The sequence below is a fragment of the Empidonax traillii genome, unplaced genomic scaffold (genome assembly GCF_003031625.1).
Source record: "Empidonax traillii isolate 1590-97213 ecotype Southwest subspecies unplaced genomic scaffold, ASM303162v1 scaffold194:size798623, whole genome shotgun sequence".
NCBI classification, from domain to species: domain Eukaryota; kingdom Metazoa; phylum Chordata; class Aves; order Passeriformes; family Tyrannidae; genus Empidonax; species Empidonax traillii.
In genome coordinates this window covers 432592-448893 of record NW_020955387.1, presented here as the reverse complement: position 1 = coordinate 448893, position 16302 = coordinate 432592, and the positions used below count along the sequence as shown (strand labels likewise).

The 16302-nt window shown below is 43.4% G+C and overlaps 1 protein-coding gene across 3 annotated transcripts in view; it reads right to left on the bottom strand.

Annotated features, from left to right (window-relative positions):
- The window catches only part of SH3KBP1 (SH3 domain containing kinase binding protein 1), a 216311-nt gene extending 200959 nt beyond the window's left edge, over nt 1–15352 (bottom strand). The window contains exon 1 of one of the 3 annotated variants that reach the window (XM_027886741.1): nt 14986–15352. In XM_027886741.1, coding sequence (XP_027742542.1) covers nt 14986–14989 — 4 coding nt within the window. In that variant the 5' untranslated portion in view covers nt 14990–15352. The remainder of the gene's footprint in view (nt 1–14985) is intronic. The other 2 variants (XM_027886744.1, XM_027886743.1) reach the window with 2 other exon arrangements.
- Nucleotides 15353–16302: the final 950 nt, after the last annotated feature.

Sequence of the window (16302 nt, the reverse complement as noted above, 5' to 3'; positions counted from 1 at the left end):
GGTCCTATTGTTGGTTGCCTGGGAGAAGAGACCAACCCCCACCTGGCTATAATTAGCTTTCCCCCAGAAAAACCCAGAATGGAAACTAGACAGACTACCTTCAAGTATTCTGCATTCAAGCTTTAAATTAAAGCTTAAATTAATTTATTTAGAAGAGAGTGCATCAGAGCTTTTATCTTTTCCATAAAGATAATGTTTCATAATGGGTTAAAAGTCTGCCCATCAATTTCCATCTGCCTCAAAACCTGACAGAAAAGGTCTTCTTCAAATGAGCTCTTCTGTTTGAGACACCTGGGTACACGTTGGTGAATGTACTACTCTTTCAGAGTTTATGGACATACTTATAAAATAAAAATCACTATTTTTTACTACATCACAGGTTGCAAAAAACCTCTTAATAAAACATTAGGAGCCACTAGGAGAGAAAAACATCAGTATCTTTTATTAGACCAAACCACAAAGCATGACTGATGACTTGCAATCAGAATTCAAATTTTAAAAAAAACAAGCAAACCCCGAACTACTTCATATTCAATAGTGCTGGTTTCCTAAACTAGACCTAGAGGGTCAGAAGGTCTGAGGATCACATATGACCTATAAGGCCACTGTTTTCTGCACTCCAAGAACACTGAGTAGCTGGCAGGCCAACTGCATGTGGGATGCTGTGGTACAAATATGATCGAGAGAAAGAAGATAGATTAATATGAAGTCTGATGGGGCTCTTCTACCAAAGAACAAAATAATCTCTAGCTTATAAAGACTCAACTCTCTCGGTGTCATTACACTTTATAATACCAGATGAAAGAGCCACTGAATAGCCCTTGGAGTCACCGCTCTACCAAAACGGAAACGCCCATTATCATGTACTACCTCTGAAATGCACAAAAAACACAATTAAATAACAATATATCAATAACTTTACAGCTTAAAAGTAGATTGCAACTGGGATATTTAAGAAAGCTTGAGCTCCTGGTTTTGTAACATGTCTGTGGCAGAAAAATTAACTTACACATTTTCTATGTACTTGATTGCAAGCAAATATTGAAGAAATGTAATTTCCTTGAAAAATTAATTCAAAATTTTTCTCAATTTTTAGCATTTTTCTTTTGCAACGCTATCATAGCAGGGAATAATACTCCCTGCTAAAAGTATTTGCAAGGATTCCGCTTCATGAAAAAGAAAAGCTTGAGGGGAAGGAAAAAACAACATCAGAAGGAAAATCTGTACTCTTCAATCTTCAAGATGTTAAATCCATGCTACATGATAAACAGCAACTCCTCTGCTAAGACAACAGCTTTCAGTTTACATTACATTTTCCTACTTCCCCTTTGAAAACAATGTGGGGGAGCTAAAGGTCATAGTCCTAGAATAGTACCTCCACTGAATCACTCTGTCAAAGAGCAGAGCAGTCGCAGGGGGGGTCGCCAAAGTCACACCGCCCAGGGACCTTTTTATGTTACAGTCCCAGTCCTCTCCCACAGGCCAAGCTCGCTGGAAACATCACAGGCAGCCACACAGCACTCAGGACAGATGGGATGCATTTGAGGGGAAGACCTGATGTGTGCCACGCACAGGTCCAGGCACGGGCAGGCACAGAAACAGAGGAGCTGTACAGAGCACCAAAACCAAAACCCGATGCGGAGGGCACAGTGAACACTCGGCCAAGGGTTGTCCTGACTCCTTCTCTGGGCAGCAGCAGAGCTGAAGCCACTCCAGCTGACATAACGCCCGAGCTGTTCTTCAGGAAAAGAGGAGAGCTAGTTTTCTGTTTTTCACAGAGGTATGCTTGGTTCCAGCTTTCAAACACCCAGTTATTCTTGTGGAATTCACCCAGTAGGACCAGTAATACTTTATATTCCAGCTAAGGCATTTGGTATGAACACAATCCATCCAAAATCTTGAATGTAAAGATCAACAGTAAATCAGTGTGTTTGTATTTTTGTATATACATGGGACATTTCCATATAAATTTTCCCCTCATAGCAATTCTGTGGTGAACAACTTCAGGTAGGTATTTCTAAGAAACATCATAAATTTGTTAAGCGTTTCTTAGGCCTATCATAGTAGTTGCCTCTCAGTGAATTTATTGTGTCATACTCATATCTCTGATAAAAACTTTTTTCAGCAGTATGCCAAAGCATTTCTGATCACCAGAGGTTTTCACATGCGTGCAATGATGGAGTTAGCAAGGAAAAAAAAGGTAATTGTGGTAGTTCTAGATGGCAGCAGTTACATCTGTATTTCCCCTTAAATACCACTTTGCATCCAACAATACATGTTAGATTTTATTGGGATGAGTCTCCTTAACCCTTCTGAATGACTGAGATTGCACAGACAGTCTTTGGCATTCATGTGGCTGTCATTCAAAGAAGCACTTGTGTTCCATGAATTAATTGATCTTTTCCTACAGGGCAAAGCGATCCTTCTGCCTCGGAAAACAAAATGAATCACAATGTTAGTACTGAAAGAGATTAATTTTACTGTAATTCATTGGTTCTATTAACCAGAGTGCCTCTCAACTACAGCATACAGCATGCACAAACAAACGTACTTTAAACTCACACTGTCAAGTCTGTAGACAACGTGCATTGTGTTAACCTCTAACTAAAGTAATATTACAGTGCTTCTCAGAGGCAAAATTGTCTTGAGAGCTGGTTCACCTTTAGCACTGTTCTTCCTCTCAGATACTAATGCACACAAGAAGCCCTCCAGAAGAAAAGGAAGACATTAGACTCAGAGGAAAACACTTATCATCTTCTTAGCATGAGTTCCTGCCTCCTCCAATACCCATAAAAATAATTCAAAGTTCTGAAGAGTATAAAATATTATACCCATTGCTGAGATAAACAGAAAAGGTAAAGAGTACTGTAACTTAAGCTAAACAAAGACAAATAATTCCCATATGACAAAATATATATTCATAAAAACTTGTTAGTAATGCTACCCTTGCAGTTTTTAAATCTCATTCTCAGACAACTGAGAAGCTAGGAAGGATATTAGTTACTTCTTCAGAACAAAAAGGAGAAACATTACTTACAGCTTTGTCTAAATTAATGAGAAATTCTACCAAATTAATGTTTCATCATAAAAAGTAAGCAGGAGAGAAAAGCTGATGCCATGAAAATTAGTGTTTTAGATTACTCAGAAGTACTAGTCCAGTATTCTAATCCCAAAGTTGACTTGATAATATTTGCAGATGCTGATGGATAGCACTGAGGTGGAAGGTCAAATAAATAAAAAATCAGAAAGACAAGGAACAACTACCTTTTCAGTGACATGACGTACCATCATTTAACCTCCCAGAAGATGAGCAGAGGTTCTGGTCAACAATTTGTTCACAGTCTTCATACTGAGTACTGCATAGCATTTGTTAAAACTCCAAGATTCTAAACCAGCAACATTCACCTAGTCTCATTAAAATCAGACTAGAAGCATGAATGTAATTATGAATATGATCTCAGAGGAGCTTGGAGGATTTCACTAGATGCCTAAGCTGTTACTATCACCACACATCTTTGCCAAAAGTAGCAATCCTTTTGCACAGGAGGAGGATGGGGAGGATACAACATACTCCTCTGCATCTTAGCCACATTTTCTTAAAGTGCTTATAAAAATGGTGTTACGTTAAGTAACCAGACTGAGAAGTGGTGCACAGATACATCCTGTTGTGGTATTCCTGCTTTTGGAAGTGGCAATTTCTGCAAGAAGAGACTGCTGGCAGCAGAAACCTGATATAGCCAAAATCCTTGGACTGTGCTACAGCCCTTCCCTGTGTAATGCCAGCTGTAGAGAAACACGGCGCTTATAGTAATTTCAAAGTTATGTTGTTTTCCCTCAGTTTCATGGAATTCTATCATTTTAAGACAGCAATTGCAAAATATTTACCCCAGTAGCAACTCTTCTGATTCCACCTGTCAAATGTTACGACTACAAACCAGTCAGGTTTTAACTGATGCATTATAAACTGTCACAAAGAGATGTGCTGTACAGCAGTGAGAAGCTGGACTGGATGCAGAAGAGAAATAATCAGCATTGTTTTGCTATAATGGTGCTTTTCAAAATTCCATGTGGCAGTTTTAGGCCTGGGCAAGTAGGCCCTTCCATCAACATTTTATATTTCCATTTTCTCTCTGAGAAAGTCTCTTGATTTTGATCAAGGCAAAGCCTTTCAGAAAGCAAAGGTTATGCTGCAAGTAGAAGACACAGTTCTTCAAACAGGTATCTTCTAGTAGCAGGTTAAAGATCTCAAGAAGTCTCCTCCATGGGCAAAAACACTCTTATACTTCCAAGAGATCTCCTCTAACTCTTATGACCAGAACACACCTCCAAAAAGGGGACACTACACAGATCTCCGACTTAGAAGAACAATCCTGAAAGCAAAAACTGATGCAAGCCAAACAAGTACATTTGAAAGCTTGTCACTGACTTTCATTGTGAGGAGGAACAGCTTGTGACCTGATAACAGCATTATTCCAATAGGGAATTTGAGCCACTCTGTGCTGGTTGAATGGGAATGCTCAGCCGAGCTGTGCAGAGAGTGAAAGCACAAACAAGTCAGCATTCAGACAGAAGAAGCTTTTGCTGCATTGAGGATGGGGGGAAAAGAGGGAGAAAGCAGCAGGATGGAGCTTTGTGGAACCCAAGCAAACAGAGGCAATAAACCCTATTGTTTTATAAGCAATAGTTCCTCAGACAACCTCCTCCTCCCATCCACACCCAGTAACCAACACTGGTACTGTCTGGAACAGAACAAAGTGTGTGGCCAAGGAAGCAACAATAAGACAGATTCTCCTCAGGACAGATGAGTGGATGCTGGCACAGAATCTTCCTCTGGCACCCAGGAGGCAGTGTGAGGGTTAAACCACGAAGCCAAGAGAACTAGAAAGGGCAGAAATTAGGCTGTCCCTGAATGTTATCTACCTTGAGCACTTCCTCCAAGGCTAAGGAGAAAGCTCTACTTTCCCTTGTCTAAGAAGAGGATTGCTGGACTCCATCCCTTTGTAGAATGTTCTAAAGACCTTCCCTGGTTTCCAGTGATTCAAGCTCTTGGAGCTAAGGAAATTGGAAGCCAAAACTAATCCCAGATTTCAGAGAGTCTAGAGAGGCAACAAGCATTTCTTAAATTTCTCTGCCTACAAGAGAAATTACATCAGCTCCTTGATTTTGGTTCTTGAGAGAGACACGACAGACTTGAACAGACAGGAAGTGAAATTCTACTTAAAATAGCAACATCCTGCTTCTAAGTTCTCCAAATCAAAAAAACATTGGAACTTCAGTATTTGGCTTTGCCATCTTCTACAACCTGATTTACTTCACATACCAAAGGCACCACTCATCCACCAAAAAAAATATCAGAAACATGGCTGGCAAAACAAAATATGCAACCCACACCTCAGTATTTATGCTGGTACCTTCCAGGGCACCAATTCTGACTCTGAAAAAACTCCACAGGTTAAAGCCACTGTCTTTCAAAGACAGCCAGTCCTTCTCCTTTCTGACATCATACTTATGGGAATTCAGCCAAAGGTTTCTTCTCTCCCTAATTCTGAATAAAAAACGTAAAGGATCATCCACAAACAGGCTATATTCCACACTGATTGCCTTCAGAATTCTGTGCATCTTTGCATCTTAATATAGAGAATTCCAAGACTGTGTAAGGGAAGTACATAGGAAAGCTTTCCAAAAAGAGCAGCAGTGCATTTGAAAGAAAGGTGAAAGAGAAGGAAAGATGAATTTGAAGGAAGTGCACTTGAACAGCTGAGATGACAGAATGACAGAGCATCCAGTATCTAAAGAGAGGGGGGGAAAAAAAAAAAAAAAGGTTGAAAAGCTTCTTTCCTGAGAAACAGGGAAGAAACATGATGCAGATTTATTTAAAAAAGAAAGAAAAAAAAAAGGAAGAAAAAACAACACCACAACACATGAATCCAAACCAACAAAACCCCACAACTTTCAAAAGGAAAGAAGCATGCATGTACTTCTCTAAGTGACAGGGAAGGGTGCAACTGCTTTCTGAAAGAATGAGGTGAAGGAACGAGAAACACACAGGAACAAACAAAACTCTTTTCTCCACAACTGTGAACAAACTATCAAATACATTGCAGAGGAACTACATATGAATAGATCTCTCTTGACTCTGGAATCAGCGAAGATGACTTTGAATTGTCAGAACATAGTAGTTCATCATGAACTAGATGGCATCTTATCTTAATTTTCCACAAACCACAGTCAGATAATTGAGATGTCAGCTAATCAAAAGCACTATTTATAGGTGCTTCACACACAGAAATTGTAGTCTTTAAAAGAAGTAGCACGGTTAATGCAAATCAAAGTGAGCAACTCTGAAAGGCAGTATGAGCTGACAGAACAAAGACCATTCAAACTGACCTCAGTGGTAAAAGCAAAACTGACAAGTGTATTTCAACTGTTTTCAAATGCAGCTAAATGAAAGTATTTGATGAATGAAACGATCAGCAGATACAACCAACGTTTATATTAAGTTTCAAAGAAAAATAAAGATCTTTCCCATTTTAGAAGAGATTACTGGATGGAGGAGGAAATAGCAGCTGTCCAGGAGGATGAACATTAAAAACTACTGTAACCAAAGACAACAGCAACAGCAGCAGGAAGATTTCTCTCCCAGCTGAAAGATTGCTTCTTGCAACAGAAAACGCCGATCTTACTTGTACAAATCAGTTGGCTGCTCAAAGGTACATCTCTTTTCATCACACATTCAGTCAAGCAAGGAAGAAGTCACAGACGGATTCTGCTCATTAAGGCCTTCCATCAAAACAGCAGTTAACCAGACTGGATTAACTATACTCACAAATCCCTTGATTAAACATGTGAATTCTATGAAGTTGGAGCAGCCTTACACAGATAGCAAAACCTGGCTTACTGTATCTACAAGACTTACAGACTGCTACAAACAGAAAGAAGCAAATGAGAAGTTGGTCAAATGTATATATAAACTAACTAGCTAAAATACAACAAAATCCACAAAATATTTATTTTTATGTCACCTGAAAAATTAACCGTGTAGTTCAAGTTGCCAACAAAAACAGCTACAAAGAACACATTCCCAACATTAAGAATATAACAATTAACAATGAATCCAAATTGAAAATAATCTAATATCAGACTGAGATTAACGACAGGACTAGTTATATGATCAGGTCAATGCAGCAAACATCTTAGAATCTCAAAATTAGATGAAACTTAAATGTTACCATTTTCATTAAACAAAAATGCAACAAAAGCACAGAAGAGTATCAAAATTTATATCCACTGGTTGAAGAAGGTTTAAACTGTTTTACTTCAACATCAATATTTTAGTCTGAACCAAATCTAGATGTCAAGATTGCGCAGTGATTAGGGTCATCAAGGGTTTGGATTTTTTTTTGGTAGGAGTTGTTTTAGGCATTTTGGCTGCTTGTGTAGGTTTTAGAGGGTTTTTTTAATCTGATAGTTTAAGCAGGAAAGTTGAATATTTGCATTCAACAAACACAGCAATTCTGCAATCTCAATGAAATGTAATAACAGATTACTTTACAGGAAAATAAGATGGTCTTGTCTAGACTGGAAGGTTTTGATAGGATATTTTTCCATAATGCTGTTAATGACAATAAAGACACATTCCTAAGACACAGCTGACGGGGAAAAAAAAAACCTTGGTAGTCAATCTTCATACGTAAAACATTTAAATATTCTTTATAAATAAGCATCACCACTCTTCCAAAGTCATTAATCCTCATATTTGGAACCATAAGACCAAAGATAAAACACTTCTTTGGTCCAAATTTAACAGCAAAAAGTTTTTTAAACCTTGTCATAGTGAAACCCCAAAATAAAGGCATCTTTTTCTGGAGGCACTTCGGAATTTTTAACAGTGGGAAACAGGCAGAGGAGCACTAACAGCTCAATAAGAGCTCAGTGAGACCTCGCAGAAAGAACAGCAGGAATGAAAAAAACACTGAAAAATTAAGCTGAGGTTTTGCTGCTTGTCAGTTTTATATCTGTCACAAGGACAGCAAATTTTCAGTGCTGCACAAACCTATCAGAAAAGAAAAAAAGAAAGATCCACTCTGCCAAGTTACCAGAGTATTAAAAATGTTTCTTGCCAGTGGTGAGGATGAATCAGCAACCACAGATAGAGGACATATTTGATCCAAACCTGAGATGAGAGTTCCAAAGAATAGTTTTACAACTGGCTCAAAAATGAAATGTTCTGTATGTGTACACTTATACTCTAATACTTTTACCTTTAACCAAAACCTTTATCATTCTGGCTATGCAGAAGGACTACATACAAAGAGAGTCAGGCTGGCACAAACAGTCAATACAGCATGGACCAGGACCAGCAGCTGCACTGACCTCCATGAAGTTCTTCCCACAAACCCAAATTAAAACAAACAGGAGAACACCCTGAAGTGACTTTTATGTGTGTTTGTTTTGACACCTCGTTATCAATACAGAGCATCAGCGTGTTGCTTTATAAATTAACAAGCAAATTCCTAGAAACTACAAATGGAGGACACACGTCATGGGGATTCCTATTTTGCTGGGGTGGAGGTTTTTTGTTTGTTTGGGGCCGGCTGGGGTTTTTTAAGTGTAAGTTGCAAATTGATTTATTACAAATTACTTGCAGAACATAAACCACTCAATTTTTAAATATGAGCAGTGTGACCACTGAAAGCTAATTAAATATTGATGGATCATTTTGAATGGTTTGGGTTAGGAGGGACCTTTAAAGATCATCTAGTCTAGCTGGGCCCTGACTTGCAACACATGCAACAAATCTATATGGACATTGTTGAAAAAGCATTAGTTCCCTGGGGAGCTGTGCACCAATACTGACTTTGATCTTCAAATAAATGAATAGACTTACACTGGTTTGGGTGTGAGCTGGTTTCAATTGTCAGAAGTGATTTAGCTGCACAGTATGAAAGAGAGAGAGAGAGATAAAGAGGAACTTTTTCCTTCTGTACAATACTTCTAATGAAATTCAAAGGCACAGTTCAAAAGGCACCTCTTTATACTGACACTACAGATTAATCAGAAGCTAGGGATATTTTCCTTGTGTAAATGCTCAGCTTTCCATACTACATTATCCTTACTGCTGAAGAGGGTTGTATCAGCACAGACACATCATTTCTGATACACAACTCTACACAACTCTTCATCCTAAATTAGAAGCACAAATTCTCAGCAACATCCCCACTGGAATACAAACTGCTACAAGACTGAGAACAAAGATATCCTTTCCCCTTCCACTGCTCATCCTCCAGGATGCTCCTTTTTCTAAATCAAAGTTATGTTAGAAACAAATCACAGCCAAGACCTTGCAACAGTCATCTCACCATACAGCTTTTATGTGGACTCTACCACTGCATTCCGAAGAGCTGGTTTCTACTGATGCTTCTCAATTATCAAAAATAAAAAGGAGGGGAAAGCGAACTTCATTTGCTAATACAATCCATGAATACTGAACTGCATATTCTCTCACACATAGGGACTTCAAGCTTTTACTGTGTTTGCTCTCAGTGTGAAGCAGACTGACAGCAATTACTTTTACATTAGCTGAATTACTGAATCTTGATACTCACCTCCTCTCTCATTCCCCTCCCCCTAATATATTCTTTCATCAGTCCTCAGTGTACAGAACACAGATATGCCCTACAGCTACTTCCTGCTTTTGCATCAAGGGAAAACATCCGCTCCCTGGCCCGGGATTTTAAAAACCACACAGATAGGAACCGTATAAAATCCATCATACTTTTTAATGAGCTTGCTCTATACCAGCAGTATCAGAGCAAAACAACTGATACCATCTCTGTGGCTATTTTCCCTCCTTTGATCTCACCAGGGCTAACCTGCTTGCAGCACTTCAGTGACCTCTAACACCTAAGACCTGAAATTTCAGCTGCTCGTTTCACACTACCAAGCTCTCCTTTTTCTCCTCCTAACACGAGTCCCTTCCTCTTCAAGTGGGGAAGGAGTCACTGCATTTTCTACAAGGTCAACACTGATCTCCTATGAGAATTTCAGCAGTATTCTTAAAAACATCCCCTAACATCCAGTAAATAACAATTAAAAAAGAAGCAATCTGAACAACATCACCAATAAATTGTGATAAATTGTACATATTGCATTAGTAGCAGTTTAAACAGCCCGTGCACTCAGCATTAATATAAAAATAAAACTGCTTCTCAATAAAGTGTTTTATCACATTACATTATTTTTATTGCATGTTCATTACATTACTTCCTTAAAGCCAGGCAGAAAAAAAATTACCTTTTCTAGCAGCTCTACCTTAATTTTCTACAGATTATGTAGAGATTTTGATTAGCACAAAAACAATCAAAAATTCTGCTATTTTAAGAAACCTGTTTTAAGTATTCTGTTATCACACTTTCTGAGCTAAAAGTAAGTTAATATAAAAAAAAAAAAACAACTATAATGAAGAGTCTGAGAAAAGAGCTACTTGAAAGAGGCAAGCAGAAGAGATACCAACAACCTAAAAAGACCTCAAAAGCAGAAATTCTTTCATATTCTTTTACGTATACACACATATTTATATATTTTACATTTCTCTATTTCAAACCCCTATCTTGATCCATTTAGAAGGCAGCTCTGAAAACCTTTTATGGCAGAAATATCATTATCTCTTGATTTCTAGGGGGAAAAAAAGCCTTGTGCCAGCAGTTTTTTAATGAAATTTCATAGAGGTGAAAATAGTTCATCATAGTTTATGAAAACTCCATTGGAACTCAGGTCATAAGACATTCACAGGCTGTATATTGTCACCTAACAACTGGAAATCTGATCCTGAACATCTCCAATGCAATTGCCTTCTCTTGAAAAACAAACCTATCAATGACCACCAGAGAATTAAAATTAACACCCCACATGAGGAGGAGAATAAAGACTTTTTACAGACTGGGGAGGATTTTTACACAACAATTCCTCTATGAAGCCACTTTACAGCTGCTTAAAATCTTATTTTTGAAAAAAAAAATCAAAGTGAAAAAGATCATGCTAATCATCTTTCCTATGACTATTCTTTATTCAGCTGAAACTGTTCAATCGCTTTCAAGGATGACAAGAATGACAAATATTATTTCTATTTTTATAAAAATCTTACAGCTATTCTACAGAAAGGCTCCAAAATCTCCACCATTTTGAAGGGGGCACAGACACACCTACTACCACCTTCTGGGTGTGCTGTATACAACTTCTGCTAAGCTCAGGCCTCAAAAATGCTTCATTTTAGGCAGGAGTGTAGAGCTGCTGGAGTTTACCAGGTACACTCCACAGGGCCAAGCAGAAGTTCTGATGCAAGCACAGCTCTGGCTGCTGGAGGTCAGTGTGGCCTCACACGCAGGAAATGTCCTCAGAGAGCTGTGATAAGACAGAGGAAGGAGGATGAAGATAAGAGAGAGGAAGGAGGAAGAAGTGGAATCTTTCAATAGTGTAAAGAGATGCAGAGAGGGGGAAAAAGTTGAGGGCAGGGGGATAGAGAACTTGGAAGAAGAAAAAAAATAAAATTAAGAAAGGTGAAAAACAGGAAAAGGGATTGCAACTGGTACAGAATAATCAGGTTCTCACATAGACTGAATTTTTTGATTACTTTACTTCTTGGTGTAACATTCCTTTGGTGTGTACAAACAAGCTGCAGTCTTCAACAACAAAGCACCTTTCTCAACCACTAATACAAATCCATGCAGACAATAGCTGTCTGGCAGTATTAGTGATCTAACTGGTTCAAAGGGCACAAGACTGCCTCTGGATCCAAGCTCCCAACTATGGTGACAGCAGAGGTGATCAGTGTGATTTCACATAAACAACAGCAACATTTCCTCTCCCTTTCCCAAGAGAATAGCTTAAACAATACCTTAGAAAATATCAAGATGAAAAAATACCGATGAAAAAAGTGTTTAAACACTATGACGAAGGCTCCACCTGCTTAGCTTCATGGCAGCATTGTTACACAGGTGCCATACCTCATTTAATGCACTGAACTGTCTGTGCTTTGAACATGAGCAAAGACTGCACAGCACAAGAGAGGATTTTCCATCTTCTACTGCAGAAGCTGGAAGGTGTGTCCCAAACAACACAAGGAGTTGCACAAGTTGCTTGGTGATGATGGCAGGTAAATGCTGCTCTCTAGAATCAGGCTTGTACTCTTGCATTTTCTAAATTTGGTAAGCAGTACATTTCAAACCAGGTTTTCCCCAAGGAACTACCATACCTACTTTGTTTTCTGCACCTTCAACTTCAGGAGGACATTCTGATGTGTGGGTGCTCTGAGCTCTTGCAAATGAGACTCAGGAGTTCCCCAATCACATGCAAGTCTAAGTAGCATCAAAATAAAAATAGAACAAAACAAACCCAACCCAAAAGCAACAACAAACAACCTCCCCACAAAACACCACCTCTTCATTTCTCAGACATTTAAAAACAGGGACCAAGCTTGTTCCACTGTATTCATGATTACATTTAAGGTCTTTGCCTTATCTTCCCCTTTTACCTTGTAGAGAACACCATTATCTCACCCAACTCTCCTAGCAAGTGCATTTTGAGTGCAAATTAATTTATTTTAGGGCACTCCACCTATAATGTCATAGAAGAGCTCATAAAACATCAGTTAAGCAAAGTATTTTTTATAAGGTTTGGGGCATGTGCTGTAAAAAATCTTGGGTCCCCAGACTGGATTAATGTAAAAGTATGTATAACCTACATGCCTACATATACACACATGCACAGTGTTGGCCTAGTAATACTCTGCAGTGCCATACAGAAAATATAAATCGTTAAAATGCAAGGCACATAGGCAATTTAAAAATCAAACTTCAGGAATCTCAACAGTATAGTACAAAAAGAATTCACCTATTCTCATCATCATCTAAGACATCTTTCAAAAATGCTGCATTAAAAATGCTTTTAATAAAGCTGTTTTCATTTGATATCTCCTAGAAGTTCTGCTCCTAACTTCACTTCCTAGTGCAATTTCTCTGTTTTTAAACTACAAGAATCGCCATTTAAAGATATGAACAACAATGAACCCGTATCTACCTTCCTTCCACTCCCATTTTGCAAAGAAACATCAGACTGACTCACGATGATTTGGGAAAGTCATCATCCAAATGAGCTTTAAAGAAGCCAACGTGAAGGATCACAGCCCAGGGGAAGTATGGGTGGGTAAAAATTAAAAATATGGCCTTTGCTACCAAGTTAGAGTGTTCAAAAACCTTTCTAGACCTTTATCAATGCAAGTTACTTCACTGGTCCTTTATTGCTTTCCTTGATCTTTTCCACCATGAACCTAAAAAAAGGCTAATATTCGGATGACAGATTAAAGAGAAATTAGAGAAGTCTTACTGTTTCACAGTACAAAGTCAGTAAGAAATAAATGCACAGGAAGAGTATAAGAAAACAAAAATAATATTAAAAAAAAATATTTCCTATGACTTGCCTTACTGAATACAGATTTTTCTCCATTCAGCAGTTCCAAACCCCACATCCCGATAGAGCACTATGTTTAAAAATCTTATCTGTTGTGACAGAAGACAGAAGTTGAGGGCTGTGTCAGCGAGCAGCCAAACCAACCCTAACAGAGCCTTCTCCAATGCCCCCAATTAAACGTGCCGGTGTGGGATGCCGGCCTAGTGCCAGCAGCACCGGAGTTCACCCGGATCAATACAGCTGAATGAGCTGCACAGGGATGAACGCATTTCAGCATGAACGGGAAAACTAACTGAAAGTCGATAGTGAAAAGCTAGTGCTTAATCCTGTAACGCACAGGTAGGGCAGTTGTGCATCCGTTCCGATAGTAGCCCGCCAACTAATCTCTCAAAGAACAAAGGGACTATTTATTTCCTACGACATTCCCAACATCACCGTATTACAACAGGTAAAAATGTGTAAAATGTCTTCCCCCGTAACGCATTATAACGCAGTGGTTTCGGTGATGCTGCTCTCATGTTCCCCCGCGGTCCAGCAGCATTTCCGCTGCCCTGCGCGAAGCGGGCGGCCTGGGGACACCCAAACGCCGCTGCTGCGGAGCACCGTCCGCCGCTGCCTCCAGACGCCGGCCAGTGGGTGCACCAGGCACCTACAAACAGCCGCTGGCTTCTTTTGTTCCCTGCTATCCGTCATTTTCCGCCGGGCACCGCGCTGGGCAGAGGGAGCCGCGGGCAGCGGCGCTCCAGCGACGCCCCGGGGCGCATCACTCGGCGAACCCGCGCCTGGCACCGCCGCTGCCTCGCCCCGCATAATGGGACAATTCATCCCGCACCCTCCCGCCCCGCACAGGTAACGGGCGCTGCCCACCGCGGGCCGGGCATCCAGCGCATCCCCTTCCCGAAGCCCGCGGGTGACACCTCACGGGCAGCGGCTGCCGAGCGCGGCCGACCCCGCGGCTCCGCCGACCCCGCGCCACGGCCCCGGCGGCCGCCCCTGCCCGGCAGGGCGGTGCTGGCGGCGCGGGTCAGCCCAGCACAGCCCGGCACCGCCCGGCACAGCCCCGCCGGCCGCCCCGCGCTCTCCGCAGCTCTCCCCGCCGCAGCCCCTCGGAGCGCAACCTGCGCGCCCGGGGTGGAGGTCCCTCATCTCTCCGCCCGGCCCGGCCCGGCCCGGAGCCACCACATCCCAGATGGCCGGGAGGGCTGTGCCCGGCGGGAAGGTGGCGAGGCCGCGCAGCCGGTGCACGGGGAGGGCTCGTAACCGTGTCAGCCCCGTGCGGGATCACCCACCGCGGCAGCACCGAGGGGCGCCCCGCCACCACCCCCGACCTCTCCGCCCGTCACATGAAAGCAATTATTGCCTCGGCCGGGGGAGGGGAGAAGTTAAAAGCCGTGAGCCGAAGGAGCGGAGGCCGGTGGCGGCCACGTCCCTCCCGCCGCCCCCAGCGGCACCCGCACCCCACCCGCCCCCAGGGAGCCCCAGCCGGCCCGCGGCACCGCCACCGCGGCAGCCTGGACTCACCCATTTATGTCGAGCTGGGCTTCGCCGGGCAGCGAGAACAGGCTGAAAGTTTGGGGCGGGTGGCCACGGCGAAGGCAGGGGGCGAGGGACCGCCCGAGCCGCCGCCGCGCGGAGCGGAGGCGCTGACAGAGCCGCTCCCTCCTCCGGCGGCCGCCGCGCTCAGCACCCGCCGCAGCCGGGCTGCATCCTGCGGGCAGCGCCGCGGCTCCCTCGGCGTGTGCGGGGAAAAGAAAATACACAGAAATGAGGCGAGAGAACGGGCTCAGCCTTCACCTCCTGCAGCCACCTGGGGCCCCGATGCCGCGGGGCAGAGCAGCCCGGGGAGAACGCGCCGGGGGGGGGGGCTCGAGCCGGGGGTGGCCGAGCCGGGCGGGCGGTGCGAGGGCGCGGGAGCGGCTCGGGCTCGGAGCGCGGGCAGCGATCGCCGCTGCTGCTGCTGCTGCCGCCGCTGCTGCCGCCGCTGCTGCCGGGGCGAGCGGCCGCTCCGGCTCCGGCTCCGGCTCCGGCTCCGCGCTGCGGGAAGTGTCGCGAGACTGCGCCAGAGCCGCTGCGCCGCCTCGGGCCGGCGGGAGCGGCAGGGAAGGAGGGCGGGGAGCGGGGGAGGGAGCGGGGCCGTGGTCCCGGCGGGGGCAGGGGCGGCGGGGAAGGGGGTGGTTCCCTCCCTCTCCGGCCAGGACTCGTCGGCCGGGCATGGGGAGGGACAGGGGCTCGCCCCGTGTGGGCGCTGGGGGAGGACGGAGGGCGCTCCCGCGCGGCGGGACGGGCGGTCGGTACCTGGGATTCCTGGCACACACACCTGCCCCGTCCGCTCACGGTCCCGGGAGCTGTGCCCGGTCCTGCCCCCGGGCCCTGCCTTCAGGGATACGCGCTGGCACCTCCGCCAGTGCCCCTCCTGTCTCCCTGGCCCTGCCCGTGAGAGAAGGGGGCAGGAGGGGGACAACCTTCCTTCCCCACACCCTCACAGGTTTGGCTTTAGAGGCCGGCAGGGAAGGCAGGAAAGACGGAAGAAAAGACAGAAAAAGATGCATGTATGGTGCTGTTGATGTTTCACTAAAAAGAGGAGAGGCGCACAGGAGCACTGACTGTTCTTACTGCAGGGAGATGAGAAGCCCCTGCTCCAGTAACACTGAGGGAAAGGGAGAGCAGTCACTGCGCACACATCAATGACATGACTACCCAGAAAGGCACCGATTGAGGGGGGAGAGGCTTCTGCACAGGCACCTCTTCTCACAGGTCTTTACCCTTGGAAATAAACTACGGTAGTAGTAGAAGAGAAGCGCAGATTTAAAAAAAAAACAAAAAAAAAAAAAAAAAAAA